Source organism: Crocodylus siamensis, chromosome 3 (assembly GCF_052110815.1).
Source record: "Crocodylus siamensis isolate JL-2025a chromosome 3, ASM5211081v1, whole genome shotgun sequence".
NCBI classification, from domain to species: Eukaryota; Metazoa; Chordata; order Crocodylia; family Crocodylidae; genus Crocodylus; species Crocodylus siamensis.
In genome coordinates this window covers 38235231-38260882 of record NC_143397.1, presented here as the reverse complement: position 1 = coordinate 38260882, position 25652 = coordinate 38235231, and the positions used below count along the sequence as shown (strand labels likewise).

Below are 25652 nucleotides of genomic sequence, written 5' to 3'. Positions count from 1 at the left end.
GATCCAGCCCCAGGGCCCTGCACTTCCTCTGCCTGGCTCACTTGCCCATATTGCGCTCAGGTAAGTCTGGCAGGGTGGCATAGGGGAGATTGAGGCCTCATAGGGAAGGAGGGATGGAGGGAGTGACTTGGGCTGGGGCTGGAGCTGCTGCCCAGCCTGGGCGTTGCATGGGGCTTGGGGCCCAGGGCCATGTGTAGCTGCAGGGCCCTGGTGGAGAGTGAGATGGGGCTGCAGGTGGCTCATCTGAGGGTAGTCGGGGGGCTGGCTCCCCACTTCTGCATGCACTCCCTGGAGGCAGGGTGTGCACAGATGCCCCCAGATCTGTGTACAGGGTGGGTGAAGGCTGCCTGCTGCAGGCTCAGGCTCCCCATCCTGCTGCCCTCTTCCAGGGCCCCCACAGTCCAGCAAGCAGGACCTGGCATGGCAGAGCAGAGTGGGGCCAGGTGGGGAAGCTCCTTGCCACTGTGAGTTCTGCACCACCCTGGCAAATAGCCCCCTGCCCACCTGGCAGCAAAGAGGGTGATGGCACAGAGCTGTGCCCCTCTCTGCTGCCAGGCAGGCAGGGGGCACCTTGCCATGGCGGTGTAGGTGGGGAGTGAAGAGTGGGAGGGCTGTGGGTGGGGAGTGAGGGGCACCAGCTCGGGTGTGGGGGGAGCTGTGGATGTGAAGTGAGGGGCATCAGCAGGTCTGGGGAGCTGTGGCTTGGGAGTGAGGGGCCTGGACCTGCATTTTCTGTAAGCAAAAGGGGGCAGGGGGAGCTCTGATTTTCTGTGATTAAAAAACCCAAAATTAAATATAGGTACTTAGAATGTATTTTATTATAGTGACTGAGACATTGGTAAGCTTCCAAATGGCTTTAAAATTGTAAATACTATATATCAATAAAACATTGTATTCAATCAATGCCTATATATAGCGGTATTTCATTTTAATTGCAGATTTGGGAGTTTTAATCAGAAAATTAGTGATTTTTATCAGAGAATTTGTGATTTTTAAACAGAAAAAACTAGGTTCCCTATTGAGAAGCAAACAAAGGAGTCAGATGAACTCAGCAGTAACCAGCAGTATCACTCAGCGTTTCTAAACAACCTGCCTGATACACCATGGGGATGCAACTCCCCTGCTGCTGGGCACTGGTGCAAGGGATGATGTTTGCCATGTAGACTTGGCCTGAGTCGTGCAAGAGCAGTTGTTCCATTCGGAGGGATTTTTCATTCTGAGTCATTTAGATTCTTTTAAAAATTCCACCTTAAGTGAAACAGTAAAGAAACAAAGTAATGAAAGAATAGGTTATGGGGGTATCTGACCCGGTCTTTTGTTTCGTACTACTGATTTTTTATTGTGTTCTCCCCACCCTCCGTTCCAGACATGTGTTAAAGCAGCATAAGAATCCCTCACATTCTTCTTCCAATTTTGAGCTCTGGGTAGAAGGTGTCTTGGATTAATACTTTACCCCAAAAATGGCATTTTTGGCATTGTACCACTCTGCTACTCCTGACGTAACATGCTCATGCTAACATGAGTTGATCAGGATCTTCCATACTTAAGAATACTTAGATTATTTTTAAAGGCATGCTGCCAAGTTAAAAAAATCACTGACCAAATTGACTAGTAAATGCAGTAATTCTTTTTTAATTTACTGTCTTCGATCCTGCCTTGAGCGGGGAGCTGGACTAGATGACTTCGTGAGGTTCCTTCCAGCCCAACTTTCCTATAATTTTATGATCCTACATCTGTAATCTGATATTGATTATCTGTTATAATAAATAATATTTTGTCCTCTATTACAAAACAAAATTATTGAAGTAGAATTATCATCATTTTAATCCAATTTACTTCTATTTGCTTTGCCTCTTTCTGAAGGACGATTTGAGGAGATACCATGGAGCTATTGCACGCAGGAGAATTCGACTAGCAAGGTATAAAACAACTTCAGAGATGACTTAATTTTCATAATTGTCATTGATAGCATGACACAGTAAACTTTTTGTCTTGATGTATACTCTGAAATTTGCTAATTGTTTTATGTCTGCTCAGATGCAATGGCTATTATCATCTTACTTTCTTCCTATTTGCCCTGTCACCCTGAAAGCAGTGGAAACTACTTAACTCAGCAAGGCAGGAAATATTTGGCCCTTTTGTGTGTGTTTTGTTTCCCCTATTGCCCCTCACAGGGTTGTTTGAGGATTAATTAGTTAATAATTGCAAAGCATTTAGAAGATGCTTGGTACTGCACAAGTCACTGCTGTTATGTTACACTGAAAGAAAGGCTGGAAATCAGAGAATGCTACCAGTTTGACCTTTTAATATGTATATTTAATATACATTTCAGAAAATGCATCCTCTCTGGCAAAAACGATGAACCTTCTGATCCCTGGGATAGGGGCAATCAGGTAACATTTATATCTCAAGTCACTGACATACGCAATCAGAGGATGTACTTGGATGTTTTGGGTATACGATAACAGTGCTAAACATCTGGTTTGAGCCATTGTCACAATATCAAGGCACTGCCAGCCAAGTTAAAAGGTAATCTTGGAAGTGTAGGTAAATGTATGAGCACTTATAGCAATACTATGCATGGTGGCATGAATTAGTAGGGATTAGCAATATTATTAGCCCCAAATCTCCATGATTTTGTGGATGTATATGAATCCTTGGTGATGTTTTATTGTGAAATGTTTTGCACTTAGATTTTCTTTCTTGGCTCCTAGAAGTTGTTTTGGGTCCTTTTAATTATATCTTAAAGCAAATGAAAAATAATAGGAGATTTATAATTTGGGGAATTATTTATTATAACAATAGCAGCTCTAGAAAATATCACCATCAGACAGTTTCAGTTCCTTACATTTTTCTGTAGGGAAGTAAATATAATAACACATAGGATCTTAAAAAATGAATGACTCAAATATGTTAAATTTAAAATTGAAATGTATTTTTTTAAGACTTTGAGCTACCGGTTCTGTTTGATAGTTATTGGTAACAACCCATCTTTTGTAGTGAAACATAAGTAATGGTGTACCCACACATTCACTACTCTGATTGCAACTTCCCTTTAAGCAAGATATTAGTACAGATTGACAGCAGTGAAAAGGTTAATTTGCTATCAGATTTTAATTACGTTAAGGAAAATGGACTAGATCATTAATTTAGTAGCCTTGTAGGTGAGCTGTATTGTCTCACTGGTGATAACAGATTTTTTGCTCTTTTATCCATCAAAGCTGCCCAAATTCTTGTTTTTTTAATTAGGGTTCTTTTTGCCATCAGCCATGTGAACACATAAGCTAGCTATTAAAAGTATTTAATTCAGAAACTACTGGACTGTGTTTTCTGGAAAAAGACCACTTAAGGGAAACTGCACATTGATCTGTTCTGTGATGCGGGGGTAACTAACATATGCATTACTGCATATTCAAGAAATAAGGTTCTTTTTTATATTTCTCCTTAATTTTCATGAATAAATCTTACATTTCAGGCATATTTGAGTTACTGCAATGTGGCAACACTAACAGTCCTGGCAACAAAACCTGGATGGGAAATCACCAGAACTCCATATAATGTAAGTACAGAATTGTGGAATAGTGGCATGAAGACTTCAGTAGCATCCTAAAGTCACACTCCCCATTAGCGCTGGGTGAAGAAAAGCAATCCTCTTTCACAGAGGATTTTACAAAATTTGGTTCTAATTTGATTAGGAATGAAAACTAGTCATGAAAACTAGTCATTCTAAAACCTTTCATGTAAGGTAATGATGCCTCATCTCCAATGCTTCTTTAGACCCATAGCACAATGTAGAGCAGTGGTTCTCAACCTTTTCAGACTCAAGGCACCCCTTGTTCAGGCTGAGTCACTAGACTTAATTTTTTCTTTTCGCTCTTTTTTTGACAACAGAAAAATAATACACCAGTTCTTCTATTGCAAAGAACTTAGACCACAACAGGTCAGATAAGTTTTTACCGCTATGAATTCCTTTTTGAAATATCTGGGTTTATCTTGTGAATCATGTTTGCACACCTGACAGTGCTAACATTGCATGGCACCTGGCAACACTCTTGAAAGGGCCTCAAAGCACCTTTGGCTACTGCTGTTGAAAATCACTGCTCTAGAAGCCTCATGGTCCTTACTGTGAAGCAGTTCAAACATCTGGCTACCCAGGAGCTGAGTGGTTGAGCTTGTAGGAAACCTGCTGTGTTCAGTCAGAGTCATAGATTCATAGAAGTTAGGGACTGAAAGGGACCTCACGAGATCATCAGGTCCAGCCCCCCTACTTTTAGGCAGGAAAAACCTGCTGGGGTCAGATGACCACAGCAAGGTTTGCGTCCACTCATCTTTTGAAGATCTGCTGGGTAGGTGACTGTACCACCTTTGGAGGGAGTTTGTTCCAGACTCTAGACGCTCAGGGCCTTTCTGAACACCACAAAATTGGCTTTTAAAGTGACTTAAATGCCCTTTTGCACTACTTTAATGGCATTGCTATTTACATTGTCAGCGGTGTATTGTGCTTTAGTGGCGCTGCTGTTTACACAGTCAGCAGCATATTGCGTGTTAGATGACTTTGGGATATAGCAAAATAAAACACCTCCAGGGTGTTCTAGTTTTGTACCTAACAAAGTGTAACAGCCATGGTGGGACGCACTGGGCCCATGCAGCTCAGGGGCAGTACAGACAATCCAGGCAGGCAGCCCAGTGGCAGCCCATGCAGGCAGCTCGGAGGCACCCCATACAGGCAGGGTCCGTTGAAGAAAAAAAATAATTCTGGCCTATATTCCATCAAATCTTCAGGAAAATCTAGCTATCTCTGTAGATTACTCTAATTTTGCTGAATTAACAGTTTCGGATGTTTTTGGAGTAGTGTCCAATGGTAAATTATGGAGACACAGACATTGTATTGCATTAATTTTTAAATGGACATTTGTCAGAGTCAGTAGATACTAAAATTATCTATCGCTCTCAATAGGTAGAAGTCAGACATCCATTCTAATCTTCTTTGACCTCTGTATGGCATTCCACACTGCTGAGCATAAGATATTATTATCTCACCTGAGAGATGTAGCAAACATCCAGGGTAATGCACTAAAAAGCCTTTAATCCTAAAAAGAATGTACCCACCAAATAGTGAGAAGAAATTGCATCTTCATCATTGGACCTCTTACTTGTTTCTCACAAAAATCAAGGCACTTTTTTATGTTAATTAACACCTATAGCCGTGCAGGAAGAGGCTGGTAATGCAACATGAACTCATGTACTAGCAGTATTCAGATGGCACATAATTCTTCTGATCCTTTACTGTACAGTCACCACCACAATAGCTCATTGCCTAGCTGAGATTAGTTCAAAGATAAAGAAGAATGGAGTGAACATGAGAGAGAGAGAAGTTGGGTTTTTTTACACTGAATAGTTTACAGTCAGAGTGCATTCTCCTTGGTTGAAGGCACATGCCTACTAGTGGTTGGTTCAGTCCAAAGCACCTGGATTCCTTACTCAAAAAAAAATGACTCCTAGTAACATCTCTAAATAATACTTTCTATTATTTCTAATTGAGCTCATATTTTGGCAGATGATGACATGGTCCCAGTAAGGCCTTTTTCACCTCCTTTCTGGGTAACAGTAATTCATTATAGCAGGTCATGAAGCTAGTAATTGGTAAGAAGCTCTAACTTGACTAGGCTGTTACACAGGCTACCCCAAGTGTCTCTTCGGCAGCAAAGGGTACCACAAAAGCATCATGGCTGTCCTCTGTTCTCTAGTCTGACTTCCCAGTTGGCAATCCCCAGGTTGCACGTGACCCCCAAGGGATTAACCTGTGGTTTCCAGGCTCCCAGTGAAGGTGCTATTCCATCTTCTCTCTAGCTGTGAAGTCTTCAGGCTCCCTCTCCCTCCTTCTACTTCCACTGCCTGCTTGTGCCCATGGTGGTCAGGTGGCATGGTCCGTAGGGCCAAGGGAGTCCACAGATAGGTGGTTGGAAGGGATCTGGGAACCTTGTGTGGCACAGTGGCATGTCAGCAAGGGAGAAGGCACATGGCACTGCATTCAAGATGCAGGGGCACTGACACAGTGCACTGGGGGGGACCCTCAGTGTGGTATGTGTGGTACGTGGTATGGTGCGCAGGGTTCAGGGGCACCAGCATGAATGGTGTGTGCCCCTAGCAGCTGGGAGGGCACAGCTGCGCTAGCATCAGCGGGAGCCCGGCAGCAGTAAGCTGGGAGCTCCCGCAAATGCCACTGGCACTGTTGGCAGCACCTTTTTTCAGGGGGTGCACCGCCACACTCAGGGGATGCATATGCACCCATGTGCACCCCCTACATGTCGCCCCTGGGCACTAGCATGGTGCAGTAGGGGAGGTACCCATGGTGCTGTGCAGCATGCAGGCCACATAGTGGGTGACCTATGTAGCAACATGTGACCCATGTAGTGTGTGGCTGGAAGTCTTGTATCCACCCAGAAGTTGGACAGCTTTTACCATCATATATTTGGTCAAAGTGCCATATCATAGAGCACTCAATGGCTTAGGTCCAGCACTACTTATTCATGCCTTCTGTAATATAAACACACGCAATCAAAACACAAAACCAGACAAAGCTTTCCACTACACATACAAATATCCCCTGGTAAGAGAATGAGAGATAGAACAAACAGTTCATGTCAGATGTTAGTCACATTGCTCAGTACATTGCTGGGAGGTGTTCAGATACCATAGCAAGAAGAGTGGCAAGACCCAAGATAGAATTCTGTGCAAAAAAAAAAAGACGTTAAAAGACAGGTAAGGTTGCTGCATTCAGCAGTCAAAAGTAAGGAAAAGCAAGTTATGGCTACAATTTTTAGATTCTCCAAGGGTGTTTTACTAGCTTGAGACCACTAGTACAAATGCCCCAAGACTGCAATCCTGTATAATAATATAGTTGTTCTTTTTACAACCTATATGTGTTTAAGTAGCTGCTCATTCTTCTAAATCATGTGGTTTGCTTGTCTATAACAGACCTTCAGCAGAACACTAGCTCATGCCTTAGAAAATATTGATCCATTCACATGCCAGACTGTAGGTGTAAGGCTTATCTTGCCAGCTTGCTCAGACTTTATATTGGGGCTCAATGTAATTCTTCTCTTCAAGAAAGTGAATATATACACACATAAAATTGGTATGTGCATACACACGTACGCATGGGGATACATGTTGTTTATCCAAGCCAAATATCCAGACCATTGTAGCTAAGCCTTATTAATATCTCATTGGTGGTGCAGTCAACATTCTGCAGGACTTCTGTCATTGATGATACTGTCATATCCTCTCACTTGGAGTGGGATCTGAAGATATTTCTGGTAGAGCTTTTCCAGTTGACAAAGTATGACTTCTGAACAATGTCTGAGCCTCGCATCCCAATCATACTGTCATGTAGCATGACAAGCATGACAGTTCTGTACACTGTTAATTTGGTGGAAAGCTTGATGCCGTGCTGACACCATACTCACTGCTGGTGATGTGAGCAGTCGTGCTGCTGATGCTGCTAAGTGAACTCACAAACAACCAGAATTCCATTTTATCAGAGGGGCACCATACACTCTTCCAGAGGATGGTTGCAGATGCAGCAAAATGACCTAGAGCTAGCTATTGTTACAGCCATAAGCATATAAGTTTAGTCATTTGGGCAATTTTTGCCCCAGTGAATAGTTTGGAGAGATGAAACAGCCTTCCAGCAGTTCTGAAGCACATCCCTATGTCCCATTCAGGTCATGGGTTGCCTTGTTCAGGATAGTCACAGAGAAGGGGTCAGATAAAAAACTACTAACCTTTACCCTACTGTCATGGAGTTGTCTCAAACCAGTGTAAAGAGGTTCAAGAAAGTGAGTCTTTTTATAAGCCATCAAATTATAATTCAGCTCGTTGTCTCGAATACTTTTATCAAATTGATAAAAATCTGTGTAGAGGTCAAGACTTTATTTTTGCCATTTCCACATATACACACGTATATAGGATCATAGTAAACAGGGCTGGAAGAGACCTCATGAGGTCATCTTGTTCAGCCCCCCTGCTCAAGTTAGGATCATCCCTGACTAAACCATTCTAGCCAAGCATCGGTCTAACCTGCTCTTGAAAACTTCCCAAGCTGGAGATTTCACAATTTATCAAGTTAGCCTGTGCCAATGCTTAAACAACCTCATGTTCAGAAAGTTCCTAATCTCCATCTTAAATTTTCCCTACTAAAACCTGAAGCCATTGCTCCTACTCCTGTCCCCTATGGCCAGAGAGAAAAATCCACCTATATCCACTCTGTAATCGCCCTTCAGGTTTTTGAAGACAGTTATCAAATCCCCCTCAGTCTTCTTTTCTCCGGACTAAAAAACCCTAGTTCTTTCAGCTTTTCCTCATAAATCTAGCCTCCCAAGCCCCTAATCATTTTTGTTGCTCTGTACTGGATTTTTCCAGACTGTTCACTTCCTTCTTGAAGTGTGGCCCAAAACTGGACAAAGTACTCCAAGTGAGGCCTCAACAGTGCTGAACAGAGCAGAAGATTCACTTCTCTTGGTTTGTAAATGTCACTCTTGTTAATATGCTGCTGGCTTTTTCTGCAGAAAGAGTATGCTGTTGGCTCACGTGCAGCTTGTGGTCTACTGTAACCCCCAGGTCTTTCTATGCAGTACTGCAGCCTAGCAAGTCATTCCTCACTTTATATTTGTATATGCAATTATTCCATCCCAAGTTCAGGACTTGCACTTGTCCTTTCTGAATTGCATCTGAATGACTGTGGTTTAAATTCCTCCAGCCTATCCAGGTCATTCTGTATCCTAGCCCTATCTTCTGCAGTAACTGCAATATCACCCAACTTGGTGTTATCCACAGATTTGCTCAGCATGAACTCAGTCCCATTGTTTAAATCATTAATTAAGATACTTTCATCTAATCATATATTTCCTATATTTCCAGTATGTCATCATTGGCAATCCCTCGCAGTCCAGGATGATTGTCTTTCATGATTGTTTTATATGTGTGTCTGAAGATGTCTGGCAAGGCCTATCTAGGACCAACAGACTCTGTTGCAGTTTGGGAATATGTTTCCACAAAGGGTGGATGGCTCTGGGTTCTTGACACAGTCCGTGACACATTGTTTCTGCTGTTCCTGTTCCGTCTCCTGTTGTCATCCTAAGGTTTCAAAGTATTGAGCAGACTCTTACAGTGGACTCTTCCTCCATTCAGGGAAGTCATGGGCAATAGCCTCCCATGATGTGATGTTGATACTGCATTTTTTCAAACTGGCCTTCAAGACATCCTTGAGCGCTTTCTCTGCCCTCTCCCTGAGAATACGCCTTGACTGAGCTAGGAAGATAAAACTTGCTTCAAGAACTTGGAGTCAGACATTCAGATGATGTGGTCAGCCCAGTAAAGTTGCTGTTGAATGAACATCGCCTATATGTTCACGGTGTTTGCTTGCAAGAAGATACTAACATTGGTGCATTTGTCTTCTCACTAGGTTTGAAGGATCTTCCACAGGCAGCATTGATGGTACTTCTTCAGCAGCTTGAGATGTCTCCTATATGTTGTCCACATCTTAGCTGTGTACAGTAAGATGGGGATCATGATTGCTTGATAAACCATGAGCTTGGTTTTGGATCTGATGTTGCAATCTTTGTGCACCCATTTCCTCAGGTGTTTGAAGGTTGCACTTGCACATTTGAGGTGATATTGAATTTCTTCATTGATGTCAGCCTTCTACAAGAGATGGCTTCTGAAGTATAGGATATACTCAAAGTTTTCCAGAGTCTCACCATGAATCTGAATTATTGGAGCTGGGGACTGCTCATTAAGATCTTGTTGATGGAGGACCTTAGTCTTCTGAATGTTAAGCTTAGGTCCCATTTTCTTCTTTGCCTCGGTAAAGATGACAGTGATTGCCTGAAGGTCTGCTTCCAAGTGAACACAGACTACAGTATCATCCGCGTACTGGAGCTTGATGATTGAGATTGTGGTGGCTTGGTTTTGACTTGGAATCAGCTGAAATTAACAGTCTACAATCCATTTGGTAGTTTAGCTCCACTCTGACTGGAATAGTGATAAGGAATATTGAAAAGAGTGATGGAGCAATGATGCAGCCCTGCTTAACTCCTGTCTGAATTTCAAAGGGATCTATGATAGATCCATTAGTTAGAAACACCACTTGCATACTATTATGGAGCAGGCAAAGAATGGTGACAAATTTCAGTGAGCATGCATACTTCAAAAAGATCCTCCACGGCAGGGTTCAACCTTTTTCAGTCAGTGTACCCCTGGCAGCCAGTTGAGAAGGAAGGAGTCCCCTGGTGACCAGTCAACAAGCGGGGAGAGGAGGAGGTCCCCCAGTGACTGATCAGCGAGTGGGGGGGAGTCCCCAGCAGCTGGCTGACAAGCTGGGGGGTGATCAGCGAGTGTGCCAGCAACACACCACCGGCAGAAGTCTCAGCAGCAGAAGTGCCAATGGCAGAAATGGCAGCAGTGCCCACTGCCGAGTACCCCCAAGGCCTTCCCAAGTACCCCCAGAAGTATGCTCTACAACCTGCTTTACATCCCTGCTCTACAGCGCTTCTCATTTGACAGACTCAAAGAAGGCCATATAGAGAGATTCCTGACATTTTTCCTGCAGCTAGCAAGCAATAAAGATCATGGTAGTTGTACCTCTTGATGCCCTAAACCCACACTGAGATTCTTCCAAGCACAAAAGCCTTGCAGTCGATCAACACTTGGATCTCTTAGTCATTCTCATCAAACCAGTCTTGATGTTTCCTAGTAGAGAATCCAAGTGTCTCTTTGCAGGTGTTGATGACAGTGGACTTAAAGGCACCCAAAGTGCTACCGACATTCCCCCACTGTTGTAGATTTGAATTTGCCAGTTTTCCGTTGAGGAACTGGTGGAAGAGGTCTTGCTTGATTGGGTCCTTGAGTTCTTCAACGCTGATTTTCTGTCAGCATTGCTTCTACTGTAGCCATCATTTAGGAGCCAGTTTGAATGACATAATCAAGTGGGTGAGTCAATGATTGGTCCGGCAGTTGTCAGCTCCTAGTATAGCTTAGGGGATGCAGACATATTTTAATCTCAGGCATGATCAATGATGTAGTCCATCAAGTAAGAATGCTTGGACCATGGGTGTTGCCATGATGTCTTGTGCCTGTTTTCTGGGGAACAGGGTGTTGGTGAGTCCATGTTCTGTGCATTTGGTCAAGAGGAGAATACCTTTGGAGCGGACCTTTCCCACTCCTTCCTTGTGACTGGTTCCATTCCAGAGGCCCAAGTCCCTTCTGACTCTGGTGTTGAAATCATTGAGAAGAATTAGTCTGTCTCCTTCGGGAATGCCAGAAAGGACTTGGTCAAGGTTGGCATGGAATTCCTCCTTGGTTTCATCAGCAGCATCAAGAGTCAGAGCATATCCGCTGATGACAGTGGCATATTGGATCCCTGACAATTTAAGACAGAGAGTCATGAGGCAGTCATTAATTCTAATAAGGAACTAATTGAATTGGTTTATAAATTCATTTTTGATGGCAAAAAGCAACTTTGTAAAGCTGGCATTCTCTTCCCTGCTTACCCTTCCAGAAAAGAGTATAGCTGCCTCCTTGTTCTTTGAGCTGCCCATCTCCTGCTCAGTGCAGTGAAATCAGTGTTGTGTCACCTGAGTTCTTAAGCCACAACTGTGGTGCAGTGCTATGGGCATTCACTGTTAGGATTGTCCAAGAGGGTCCTAATGTTCCAGAAACCAAAAGTGAATGATTTTGATCACAATAAAGGTGGTCCCACTGGATGCAGTTATCCAGTCAAGAAAAAGGTAGTCAGACTATGTTTAGGGCACCTTTTCTAGCCTCCTTCCCATGTGGCATGAGCAGAGCAGATCCTGAAGAGGGCTGCTCAGTTGCAGTTGCAGTTACAGTTGCCAAATCTCACGCCTGATTACCTTATTCAAGTGTGAGATGACCTTCTTGTCACTCCTGTGTTTATGCCAGTTCATGATTAGGAGGTTCCATACCTCACAGTCTTGTTCCCAGTCATCTCTATCTGGTCACCAAAGAACTTGAAGGTGTGCTGGCAAAGGTGTTTCCATGGAAGACGCCTGCACATAATTTCTTTTATCACGGAGAAGCTGCTGCACATCAGCTTCCACAAGGTTCTTGACAAAATGGGATTTTGATCTAATGGCAAGGAGGCCAGGACAATTGAAGACATTGGCGACACATAGGGGGTGCATGTGGGTGCACCCCCTGCAAAAAGCACTGCCAATACTGCCAGTGGCACCTGTGGGCAGTCACTGCTCGCCACCCTTCCTCCCCTCGTCACTGACACCTCCGCCAGCATCTGCGGGTGGTCCCCAATTTCCGGTGGTATCTGTGAGTGGTCGCCAACCGCTGGTCAGCGCTTGCCCCCCACTGTTGCCGACAGTGCTATGGCCACCTGCGGGAGCTCACCGCTCACTGCCGCTACATTCCCACCACTGACAGCGCCACCACCACCTGTGGGAGCTCGCCATGCCCCCCCAGCCTGCGGGGGCACACAGCTTTCATGATTGGAGATCTCATTCCACTGTAGCTTTCACAGCTGTTGAGATTCTAGCATCTTCTGTTTATTCCACCACTAAGGACCTGTAAACCCATGACTGGGCATGGGCAGGCTTATTCTAATGGCAACCTGTACTCACCATGTCTCAGCACTGTCAAAGGATATATGTGGCTTTGCAAGAGGAAAAGTGCTGCCACCTGCTGTCCTCATCACATCCTGGTGGTGCTGCTGCTTGTTGGTCCATAACTGCTTTTTCGTCAGAGTTAGCCCTGCTTATTTCATAGCTGACCTTCTCTGAAGGTCATTCCGCTAACCACCACCTGTGCATATACTGGACATGTCTGCACGTGTATTTACTGCGCAGTACCTAAAATTACTGCACAGTATGTGCATGCATCTACATGTGCACTCCCATACTGCGCAGTAAATATGGTGCCTTATGCCGACTTGAGTGTAAGTTTGATACCTGCATTGTACAGGTATCAGATTTACACCCAATTAGTTACTGTGCAGTAACACACATGTAGATGTCTTACTGCATGGTAACACTGTGTGTGTGGACTGATTTGGGATTAACTTTAGTCCCAAGTCAGTGCACACACAGCATTAATGCGCTTTAACCCCTGCACATGTAGACGTCAGCCTATTCCCACGTGCTGTGCAGTAAATTTAAGCCAGCATAAATGCATGTGTAGACATGCCTACTGAGTAGTAGATCAGCTCTGCCACCAGTCCTGTATGTAGGGTGTGTGTGTGTGTGTGTGTGTGTGTGTGTAAATATACAGATGTGTATTGTGAATCCCTTGCTATGCAGGATGACAATGCTTTTCAAAAATACTTTTCTTCTGTGCCATAAAAGGTCTACTGTTGTCTGGGAGTGACACTGGAACTGGGCCCTCTCTTATATATGCTCTGGGCCCTGTACAGGTGACCTGGCATCATGGTTTGGAAGAATGCAAACCAATTTTAAAAATGTAAAACTTTTGTGAAACAGCTTTTCTGTACTATATCCAGCAGTAATAGTATACAGGATAGTATGGTGTAGGAGAGAGGTTTTATTGGCAGTTATGATTCAGGTTGTCACAACTGTTCCTAATCCTGCAATTAAAACCTTATTACCATGTTAGACTACCAGGTAATCTCTCTTTCTTTTTCTTATGAATATACAGTATTTTTAATATAAAATTGATTTATAAACTAAAACCTATCTTCAGCTTTCTACCCATCAGACATACAGCCTTGCATGTTCTCTTGACAAGTGAAAGCTGCTGAATTTGCCCATTCATATTCACCATTCTGTATTTTTAATATGTTGTTCATTTGTTTCAGATAAAAATATTCACTCATGAGGAGAGTGACATCTTGTCAATCAAAATAGAAATGCAAGTGGAGATACCATCAGATCTAGCATTCTTCCTTCTGTCTGACTTCAGACTCCGCCCGCAGTGGGACAAACATTACTTGTAAGAGCAATTACATTTTTTCTAGCATTATTTGACTCTGATCATTATTGACCTTTTCTGATGCCATCATTTGTGATGCAGAGACCTAAGTTTACAGATAGCTACTTAAAGAGAAGTAGCTGCAATAATATGACTTTGAAGATCCATTAATCAGAGCCTGAGTGTTTCCCCCCCACCCATAGTAAAATTAATTTCTTCTAACCCTGGTTTATAATTGGCATTGATAATAAAGTGACCTGAACCACAGGCTGTTCTGTAACAATGCAAGGAAGACTCTATATGCTAAACCTGGAGAATATCAAAGGGTGTTGGATAGGTAATATTGTACATTTGCCATGTAAGAAATGAGGTAGAACCGTTTGCTCCCTCATAGTCTGCTCTAAGCATGTTTGTGTCATCTTGCCAATTCACAGTGTGACACAGGTGAATGTCAACATTGGGTGCATCTACATGTGCAAATGCTACTGGATGGGTTTACCTTGGGCTAGCATCTACATGTGCGTCCATGTGGGAGCAGATTTGCTGCTTCTGGCAACAGTCTGTTCCCACCCCCTCTGGCTCTGCACTAGCTGTCTGCAGCAGCCAGGGGGAGCTTTAAGCTCCACCCAGGTCCTAGCCCAGGGGCTGGCAGAGATCATGGGGCCAGGAGAGGGGGCTGGAAGATTGCTTCCTGCCCCCGGGAACTGCCTGCTGCCTGGGTGAGCTCAGGGACAATGTCCCTCTGCCCTGGCAGCAGGGAGCTCCCAGCCTTGCCTCCCTGATAGGGGCAAGGGGCTTGGAAAGAGCTGAAAGGGAGGGGCAGGTCCCAGCCCCCTGCCCCGATCTGCCATTGAGGAATCCCAAAACAGGACAGTCCCCAGCCACCTCTAGGCTGCACATGCAGGCCTCCCTGCACAGGCCAGGGCTGTGGTGGGGAACTCTCCCCATGCAGAGAGTTCCCTGCCCCAGCTCTGTGATCACAGTGCGAGGGCTGGGAGCTCCCTGCTGCTGAGGCAGGGGGATGTTGTCCCCACCTGGGCTCAAGTGGCAAAGCCCACCCCAGCAGCAAGCAGCTCCCAGGGGCAGAAAGCAATCTCCCACCCCCCCTGTTGCAAACTTGCTCCTGATCAACTGTCTACACATGCCATACTGTGCACTAATTACTCTGCAGTTAATTTGCAACTTGCATTTGCATGGAGCACAATTGACTGCTGAGTAGAGCAAATTATTGCACAGTAAGGGTCTGCACATGTAGATGCAGATGCTTACTATGCAGTAATTTGCCCTACTGTGTAGTGAAGCATCTTGTATAGATACACCCACTGCCAAGTTGGAGCTCAGGGAACTCATATCTTCCTAAATATGAAAGAAGTTTTATGTGTTTAAGAGCAATCTTTGAGTCACCTCTCAAATGAGCACTGCACACTGGTTATTTTCTTAAAGGTCCCTTCCATAATGTAGTATAGGAAGTAGTGGGAGATGATATAAAATAGGTTGATGCAGTATCATTTTCAATAGGCGACTACACCTTAGCAAAAGGAGAGTGTTTTCCAGTGATTCATTGTGGCTGGAAAGGTAGTTTTCAGAAAATAAATATTCTGATTATACAATGAACAGAACTGTTGAAGACTTGCATGCCTAAATACTTGGCTCAGTTTTTCTCCCAAGAAAAAGAAGTATCTGAAGAAATGCAGCATCATACCCGAAGTTTCAGGTTTCTTATAACTAGTATGTAGCCTTGTTTATTGGCAATAATAGTTTATTGATTCTATAATCCTTAGTGCTCAAGCATTAGGAGTTGGGATGAAAAAAACTATTGTCTGTGTAAAAGCAGGTTTGATAGTTTTGTTTTATAATGAATGCTTGAAGACAAAATTCAAAGGTAACTGGCTAGAAGATCTAAGAAAAAAGAGCAAAAAAAAGTATCTCTTACCAGGTGGCTCTTCTGAGACAAGTATTAGGCAACTTTGATTAAAACCAAGCTAAAACTAGCACGGCTCCTTTTGAATCAGAATATAACATTTTGATTGCATTGAAGGAGATCATCTAATCCAAATTTATGCAAAACATCAAAGAGAATGTTCCAAGACACTCTGTCACATGCTCTTTCTGCATTGAAAAAGACCAAAATAGATTCAAGTTCTGGGTGTCTAGAGGCCCCTAAGACCTTAGGGGCTCTTCTGCTTATTACATGCTGAGGAGCTGTTCTTTAGAAATCCAGTTTGATCCTGGCCTATAAGTTTCAGGAAAAAAATTTCTAGTCACAAGAGCAGCTTTTCAGCTACTGTTTTAAGATCTCCATTAATCAGGAAAACAGATATCTGAGGGGAACACTCCCCTGGGGCTTTGCTTTTTCCGTGTATGCCATGTACTAGGACAACATGGAAACACCCAGGTAGTATCAGTGAAATGCAGTTTGATGCTGTTCCAAAGAGGAGCTAGCAATATGGAAGGGAGCTGTTTTTAGTAATTTCCCACACAGCATCCTGCCTTGGAGCTTCACCAAATTTTAGGCAGATTGAGGGGGAAGGAAGGGGACAGGGGACAGAGGTCGTTTCAGATGAGGAATTACAGAGAAGCAGGCTCTTCCACTCTCTGTTCCACTTGACCTCTTCTCTGAGCTCTTGCACTTCATAATTCAAACCCAACCTGAAAGAACTACGAACATGTTTCCAGTCTTGTTTTAACACTGTTCTAGTAATCTGAACAAAAGCTGTACACTCAGCTTTACAATGGTAATGTGCCTTTTGAGGCAGTGTTTTATAACACAACCTAGTGCATCCTTCAGGCACTGAACTGTCCTAACTACCCCATGTCAAATATACTTGCAGAACTTGTGAGGTCATAGAAGTTGTGAATGAAGATGAAAAAATATATTACATAACATCTCCATCAGTGAATGGCAATAAACCCAAAGATTTTCTAGTCCTTGTGTCACGAAGACAGCCCTGTAAGCCTGGGTGAGTACACGATTTGAAGCTTAACTGCTGCTAATGCTTCAGAGCTATCAGTTTTGATTATCATGTGTATCGAGAAGACAGGTCCAAGATAAATGATAGTAATAAACATGTTATTGTATCCTCTGAGAATCTGGATGGGCTACTGGTTTCTTTAATGACTTTAGGCTGAATGTAGGTTCCAGAGTTCCTCTGCATCATAATATAGGAACAGGTTAATTACTTAAAAACTGCCATGCGAGATAAAGCCGGGCGACTATATATCATAGTTTGGTATTCTGTCTTTGACAGTGGCTGCTAGCACTGGGCCAAAAGAAGGTGCATAATGTGAAAGAAAGTGCTTGTTGAAGAAGTTTCTTTCTAACACCAGGAAGGGAGAGATAAGCTTGTGCTCCTGAGCATGAGGGGTCACATCTTACATTTCACTTAACTCTGGATGTTCCCTTTCAAGTATAAATATCTGTTCCTTTCTTGAAACCTGTTATTTTCTTGGATTCAGTAATGTGTGTTAGCAGTAAGTTTTACCACAACTTGTGTCAAAAAACCCTGTGGCATGTTTTATATTTACTGTTTTAATTTCATTGGCTATTTTGGTGTGATGTGTTTACCTTTAATTTACCTTCTGGTCACCACTTTTTTATAGACATCTCTTATTTCCCTCTATTACTGATCAGTAACTGCTAGCATTTGCACAATGGAGACCACTCATGTGGTTATGCTTTTTAGGTCACAGGAGAAGTTCTAGTCTGCTTTATTCACTACCATTCCTCATTTTGAGGTACTTCCATTTGGGCTGAAGGTCATCTCTATCCTCACAGTGGAGAGAGACCCTGATAAAGTCTGTTCCCAGGCCCTGAGTATATCCACCCTGTAGCCAAAGACGAAACAGAAAGGAAAAGAAATATTTCAATAAAATGTAAGTGACTGCTCTCCTCACGGTTCAGTCTCACTGGGTGCATGGAATTAATGTGACACAATAAACTCTGGAGTAGTTTACACCAAAGTTAACTACTCCCAGGTGCAGTGTCTACATATGCACCCAGGACAGCAGCAATTCGAGCCAGGGCAGAGCAGGCCCCCAGTTGACTGAGCTGACCAGTCACAATGTACATCCCTTGTCAGCATCTACACATGCGTTTCAGCATAGTAAAGTATCCTGCCATAGGATAAGAATCCTGTCAGAGAGAGTACTATTTTATGGTGGAGCTAATTAGTTTACTGCACTCTAATATCAGCTCACATGTAGACTGTGATGCTTTATTGCAGCGGTAATTAGTGTATTCTCCAGTAATCACACATGTAGATGCACCCACTGTCTTCATTACCACCTTCCCCTGGCTCTTGTTATCCCCAGTAATGTTTATAAAGTGAGGATAACCCGGGTGGATCACTGAACAGCTGTATCTCAGAATCCAGGCCCTATCTTTACCACAGAGGGTGGCACTTGGCTTATACTGGGCCCTGGAGTCTTTTGTACTGGGCTTGCAGTCTTTTGAGCTTCTTGCAGTGTTGTTTGCCATAGCGTCTAATGAACAGTATAGTGACCCACTGCAATACCTTTGAGTATGCTTTCTGGTTATAGAAAATAGAAGTAAGCTCCACTTCTTATAAGACTGCCCATCCAAATGCCATGTAGGCTCACATCTCTTACATAGGCTACCTTACAGCTCAACTGAAGGAATACACAGATTCAGCTATTTTACGTTCAAGATGTGCATAGATAGCAGAAGGGTTTTTTGATGTTAGAACTGGATGCTTTGTGCCATGCAGGAGCTTTTTCCAGGTTTTGAGCCCTTCAGGGACTTCCTAGTAAAGCTGAGGCTCCTAGGCTAGGACACCGACCTGCTGGAAAACATGCTGGCACGGCATTCAGAAATGGCCTTGGGGGAATGGCTGAATCAGCACAACTCATTCTTTTGTGGTGTTTCATTCACATTGAAAGGCATGAAGACTGAACTGTATTAAGTAGAAATGAAGAACCTCATCTGAGCAATTGCAGCCATCACTGCTCTTCTAGAGTGGCTATTATGTCAAGAAGAAGTGTTGATGTTATGGTGTTTCTCACAAGAACATAGAAAAACATTTGCGTCCTTTCAGATCTGATTCAAAATCAGTTGATGTCAACTTTATCAGGCACTTCCAGCAGATATCTTATATGAGCTGATTTGAGAGCTGAAATTTTAACTTATTTAATGTATCTTTTACATAAAATGGTATGCTTGTTATGGTTATTCATATGCCTTAAAAAAAGCACTTTGAGTTTTCCAGTTCTAGTCTCACACATGCACATACACACATGCACTCCCTGCTGAAGAGATGCTTCTTTTCCCTTCCAGTGACCCTTACGTAATAGCTGTGAGGTCAGTGACCTTAAAAACGATGCCACCTTCTCCCAGCCACTGCAGAAGTGAAATCCGATGTGCAGGATTCCAGATCTATAGTGCTGGTGACAACTCCTGTATGGTACGTGAGTAGCTTTACAAACCACGGCAGTATTTTCTCTCAACATGCATTATCACATTCAAATTAACAGTCTGAAACAGGCCAGTAACACAACAAAAGGGCTGGTTTGATGTCCAAATGCTTTAAAGGTCTGACTTACTGTGGATAGTGAGATATGTTTTATTCTCCAAATCAGTTTCATACATTTGTGTTCTCTTCAGAGAAAAGGTTACAGCATAGGAACAAACACAAAAATGTTCAGGTACCTTTTCTGGACCATGGATTCTTCTTCAGAGAACATTTGTGTTGCTAAAAAAAAATGTATTTAATTATTTAGAGATGATGACTCAAATTCTGTACCGTGCTGTAAAGCTGTATTATTGAGGCACTGACTGAAGTGAGGACATTAAGATAACTTGCGTGTTTTTTTAAGGAGGATGTTTTTCCAGTTAATATTACCTTCAGCTTCAGAGTGCATTTATTTTCATCCTTGAAATATCTGGAGGGGGAGGGGAGGGGCACTGATGTTGATGAGGGGCTTTGGGAAGATGACTGTCACATCCTGCAAGTTTTTAGTTTTTCATGTGTATTTGTTTAAACAGGTGTCTTACTTTAACCAAGTGACATCTGGTGTTCTGCCTTACTTTGCTGCAAATCTCACTGGCTCATCAAAATCCATTGAGGACACTGCTTCTGAGTGCATCAGGTTCTTGGAGTCGGAAAGGAGTAAGATTAACAGTACTTTGTTTTAAGTAAAATCACATGAGAGCTCTAAATAATATCAGCAGACGTTTCTACAATCCTGCATGCATGCACAATCAGTATCTATATCTGCATCTCTGTCAGAATGAAATATTTACTTTGAGCTACACAGCTAATTGAGGGCCTGATGCTGAGGGTAACTGAGTTCTTGTAACTCCCATTGGATTGGTCTGATTAAACTGTAAATTCAGCTTTATACATTTAAAGGGGGTAAATTTTGGCTCTGGGGATGCCTTCCGCAGGTGTAGAGAAGGGCAGGACTCAACTGCATAGGATGTTATAAAATAGGAGAGCAATTCATATTAGACCTAATGGAACTGAATCAGTTCTTATGACAGTAAATGCATACATTTTTCATGTAACAGGAAGCATCATACTCTCTGGGCTGGTTGTCCACTACCTTACATATTGGTTTGGTATTGACATGTGTGAAAAAGTGAGTATAATCTGCTGCTTTTTTGACTACATAGCCACTTTGCACACATATAACTACTTGCACAAGATGCAGGGGAGTGGAGAATCTGGTCCCAGAAGTAAAAAAATATGATACTGCACAGGCAAAGAAGACTGTATTAGCTTGTCTTCTCCACTAAGAATTATAATTGCACTTTACTCCCTTGCTCATTAATAGTGGGTATTTACTATACCTGTTGTTCTTAATAGAGTTTCATAAATTACTGTGCAGCTCCAGTCAGAGAGAGGGCTGTCATGATTTCTGCTACAAATATCTTTTTTGGAAGGGTTTCAAACTCAGTTCCAAAAATGTGTTCTGGACCAAAGTAATGGTAAGATGCTGGCCTCCTTTCTAATGCACTTTGAAGGCTAATGGTACGAAGTGTTAGAGCTTGGTGCTATTATTATTGTTACAGCATTGAAGAAGTGTGGAAAAATAGTACACCAAGAATTCAAGCCAAGTTAAATTATAGCTCAAAAAGAATGCTGGTTTTAAAGGCCTCTTTTTTTTTTTTGCACTGATCTATTTTGTTAAAAAAATTATTATAAGTGCAGGTAATCAAGTCATATGGTGAATAAAGTCTTTTAATGAATTTAGATGGTAAAAAACTAGGTCTCATGTCAGTGCCACCTAAGGACTGATACTCCTGGCATGATGGATTGGTTCATTCTTGGTCCAGCTCCCTTTGAAGTCAATGGCAATAGTCTTACTGATTTCAGTTGCAACTGGATCAAGGACATGGTTACAAAGTAATAGGATACCCTGTGCCTCATTTTATGTGGTCTTGGGGAATGCCTCCTGCATGTATGAGGTCCTAGACTTAGGTTTCACAGGGACAGCCCCTACAGTACCATGGCTTTTTGTCTCCAGCCTCCTCATTCTTACTGTAGCTGTTTTACTTCCATCAGCCTTTGCACTCCTGGCAGAGACTTCACCCTTTTGAAGAGTGATGCTAGCAGCAGGTATTTGCTGTCCGTCCAGACAGTCTTCTCAAAGTAAGGTAGAAGTTATCAGCCAAGTGGAACTCAGGCTTTAAATGCCATTAGTATAGTGTGGGAAAAGCATTCAGTTTGGAGAATATGTTGTCAGAAGCATCTCTCTGCTTTCCCACAATCCACCTAGATTCCACCCCACTTCTTCCCTATGCCTCTGTGGTCTTTAAAGGCTGACACTATACTTGAAGGTGCTGCTTGGTCTGTACATGGCTATTTGCACACACCCCTTGTGGACATGTACTGATATCCATGGCCCAAAAAAAGCAGCATCCTGAGAGCCACAACTAACAGGTGTTGCACTGAGGAGGAGGAGGAAGCCTCTCTCATGTTTTTGTCCAGGGGACGTAGTCAGGAAGCTGAAGACCTGCATTCTAGACCCCTTCCCTCCCCCCAGCCCCCATCCAGACAGAGTTTGGATCTGCACCTCGCTGACTTCTTAGGAATTGAACCACAGCATAGGCATTAGCTAGGCCCGTCTCTGGTACTCATTTTGTCACTGGCTTCACCCAGGCAGCCAGGAGGGGGAGGCAGAGGCATTGCAATGCATGACCAGGGCAGTCACAGAGCACCTGAGGTAGTACTGGTTCCTGCCAGCCCATTGTGGCAGCATGATGAGCCACCACTGCAGTAAGAGCCATTTTTGCAGCTCCCTGTCCCCCTGTAAATACTTACACTTCTGGAGGGAGAGATGTGGAAGATATTGAGGATGAGGAGGAAGACAGTAAATTAGAGACTAGTGAGATGGCTCAGTAAGATGGCTGCTTTTCCAGTGGGGAGGGAAGATCTTAGGGTCTAATGAGATGGATGCTTGTTCCTAGTGAGGTGGAAACTTTCATACTGAACTGTCATGGGTCTTTTTCCAATGACCATTAAAAGCAAAAACAAAGACTCAAGTTCAGCCCCTTGCTGGGCAAAAAAGGACCTTGTGTCCACATTGCTGGCTTCTGGGACAGATGCTCTAATCACTTAGCTGTTTGGGTAAAATATAAAAGCATCTTCCTCCTTCTCCTCTATTTTGTTTCCAGGCCTTGTTTCCAGGTACACATAGATGTTGTCATCACCTTGTGCAGTTTTAAAAATACCACTCACACAACTCAAAAACTGCCACTTAGCCAAACAAGGGACATGAAAGGCCACCCTACGCAGCTGACACCTCAGGATGGACTCCAGACCCATGTCAGGTGCTCAGTTCCCCTGTGTGCAACCCATGGGGACAGTTAGGACACAAAATAAAGCGAGCTTGGTGCAGTGAAGCACCTTCAGGCCCTACCCAACCAGAACAGCATCTGCACATGCACTGCTATAGAGGTTTTTTACTCTGTAGCAGCATAGTACTTGTGAATAGTAATATACAAATATACAAGTAGTAAATACAAGTACTATGCTGCTGCAGAGTAAATTAATTTACTTCAACCAATTAGGGAGACATGTAGATGAGATGTTTACTATGCAGCTAATTATCCTACTGCACAGTCAACCTCCTGTGTAGATGCGCCCAGTATGTATCTGTTAGAGGTGGCCAATGAAGAAATGCTGAGGAAAGGAAACAGTACTAAATCCCACTCATCGAGTAGCCATTTCCGTCCACTTAAGAGCCAGAGCCCTCAGCCATTCCAGGATGTGTATTCTGTCAAAGAATTGTGTAGGAGTCATTTTTTTCTTTTAAAACTTGGCAGCACCAGTGCTCTCTATGTTCGTGCCTGCTGGTCAGAGCACAACACTGGGAAGTCTTATCCAGAGACACAACACTTCTCCATTTGGGAATTCTCAGCCAAAGTTTAGGTGCCTCTGTGGGCTTGCAGGCATCATCTGTGAGATTGCCTCGTTCCCCAAACATTGTGTATGGAGTCTGCAAGTCTAACACAGGATTCCACCCTGGGAGCCAAATATCTAAAAATAAGGTGTGACACTGAATAGTGCAAAAATCAAAGGCTCTTTGTTGAGCTAAACCTAAGGTTTTACCTAGGCAGGTATGTTATGTAGAGTAAAGGCTGCACGGTGAAATCGTCCCACTAACCTTACAATCACAGAGGAGCTTCTGGCTGACTGAAGCCCTGCCTGAACAGTAAGAGTGTTTGCTTATTCCAATCTTGCATTTGCTTTTGTGTATAATAGCTACAGTACATGCAGCACATCCTACGCCAGACTTTTCAACCATCTTCATGGCACATTGTCACATATTTGTATATACCTCTACGAAATCATTTGGACAATTGTGTTTTTTACAAATGTATGCTTTACAAATTATTTACTGAATAAAATCACTGAAGTGATGCTAATTATTTACCATGAGTCCTCTTGTTTTATAACAGGTGGCATATTGAGCAGCAACTCCTTTCAGCAGTATGTTGTCATGCTTAGCATCTAGGCTTAAATATTAATGGGAGTAAATGTATTGTAATAGGGATAGTAATGCCAGGTCCTAATGGCTGAGAACAGACCTGGGGCAGGGCCCCTTTAAGAAGCATTTCCAGCTTTATTCACATTGCAGGTGAGGGTAGAGCACTTGAGAAAGCGCTGAAGAGTCTAGAGCTTGCATGTGTGGAGGATATTGGAGAGCTCCCAGTGCAAGGTGGCAGGGAGTATGGGGGCCAGGAACAGCCACTGGAAGCTGTGGTGGCATTGATGCCTAGGGTGATGGACCTAGGGAAGTGAAGATGGTGCAATGGCTGTGGCAAGAACCAGAACCACTAGAGAGTTGACACCACAGAGTCTTAGGGAGAGCCAGTGAGCACAAGCATCACCAGAAAAAAGATGCTGGCTGTACAGCCCCAGAAGTAAGGTAGGAAGAGGGTTCAGGTTTTGTTATATGTTAAGCTATAAATATGACCTTGAGGCTCGCTTCATAGGTAGGAAGGGCCTGGATCCAAAACCTAAGCATAAGGGGTGGGCTTGGGTTCTCCTACCATAATCCTCCCTAGTGTAGGAGATGAGTGTTACTTACGTCTTGAAACAAGGAATACCTCGTCTGTGAGCAATAGAATTACTGAAGCTGGAAAAGACTGGTCTATTATTGCCTGGAAAGAGAGGGTACAGCCATGTGGCATGATTCATATGGAATGATTTACCTTGTGTTTTATTAGTAAACATATGCTGAAGTAAGAGGCAGATACATGACCAGTTCTCCTTATCCAGCTCCATGACATAGGTGTTATTACAACACCTGGCACATGGGTAGCAAGGGAGCTAGTTTGTATTGTATACAAATATTTACCCCAGGGTGAAAGCGACTGAGGGAGTAGATACACAACTAGTATAAGCATTGGTGTAGGACACAGCAGTTTCCATGAGAGAGACAACTTTACCCTGAAGTGAACTAGCTCACACTAGCATACAACTGTGTATTTTATCTGTTCCACTTACTATAAGGCAAAGTCAGTTTACACTATAGCAAACATGTCATGGTCTGTACCTGGAGCCCAAGTTATTTCTATGAAAACAACTGCATGCTGGGGCACTGCATCCTAGAGGAGACACTTCTGGGATATTAAAGCCCAGGACAGGATGGAAGGGGGTTTGAATGCCCCACCAGGGATACTATAGGCTCAGTCACAGTCCAGCCTTGCTAAAGCTGCTATATATGTCAGTTTGTGCGGTGCATGCAGGTACATGCCTTGTGCAATTAACTGCAAGCTTTTGATAATGTTGCTGACTGCCACATGTACTGGTTCTGTATGAAAACAGCAGTAGAAACCAGAGGACATAGCAGGGCTACAAGCTAACCCTGGGTGGTCTCTCTGCTACCCTCTGTGAATATATTGGGGAGGTTGAACTTCAATAACTGAATGTTAGCATTACCCTTGTGGTGTTTGCATACAGTTTGCCTCAGTCATGCCACTAGAAACTGCTGTTATTAGAGGCTGTGGTAATGCTCAGTTACTAGCCTCAAAAGGAAATGGGTTCTGTGCTGCACACACTTTACATCAGCTTTGTTTTGGCAAAGTTCATGGTAGCCCCTTTTGCACACTGCTGAACTTGCCTAACAGCCTTGGTGCAATATCTGCTCTATGCTGCCCATCACCCCACGGCTGACATTGGTACAGAAATGTTTCTATGTGGATATGCTGAGCAATGAGGTGGCATAGC

The 25652-nt window shown here is 43.3% G+C and overlaps 1 protein-coding gene across 2 annotated transcripts in view; it reads left to right on the top strand.

Annotated features, from left to right (window-relative positions):
* The window catches only part of ACOT12 (acyl-CoA thioesterase 12), a 47620-nt gene extending 23784 nt beyond the window's left edge, over positions 1-23836 (top strand). For both annotated transcript variants that reach the window (XM_090038189.1, XM_090038188.1), the window contains 7 exons: positions 1864-1919; positions 2333-2393; positions 3476-3559; positions 13844-13977; positions 16788-16916; positions 19250-19376; positions 19958-23836. In XM_090038189.1, the coding sequence (XP_089894315.1) occupies positions 1864-1919; positions 2333-2393; positions 3476-3559; positions 13844-13977; positions 16788-16916; positions 19250-19376; positions 19958-20107 (741 nt within the window). In that variant the 3' untranslated portion in view covers positions 20108-23836. The remainder of the gene's footprint in view (positions 1-1863; positions 1920-2332; positions 2394-3475; positions 3560-13843; positions 13978-16787; positions 16917-19249; positions 19377-19957) is intronic.
* The last annotated feature ends 1816 nt before the right edge of the window (positions 23837-25652 follow it).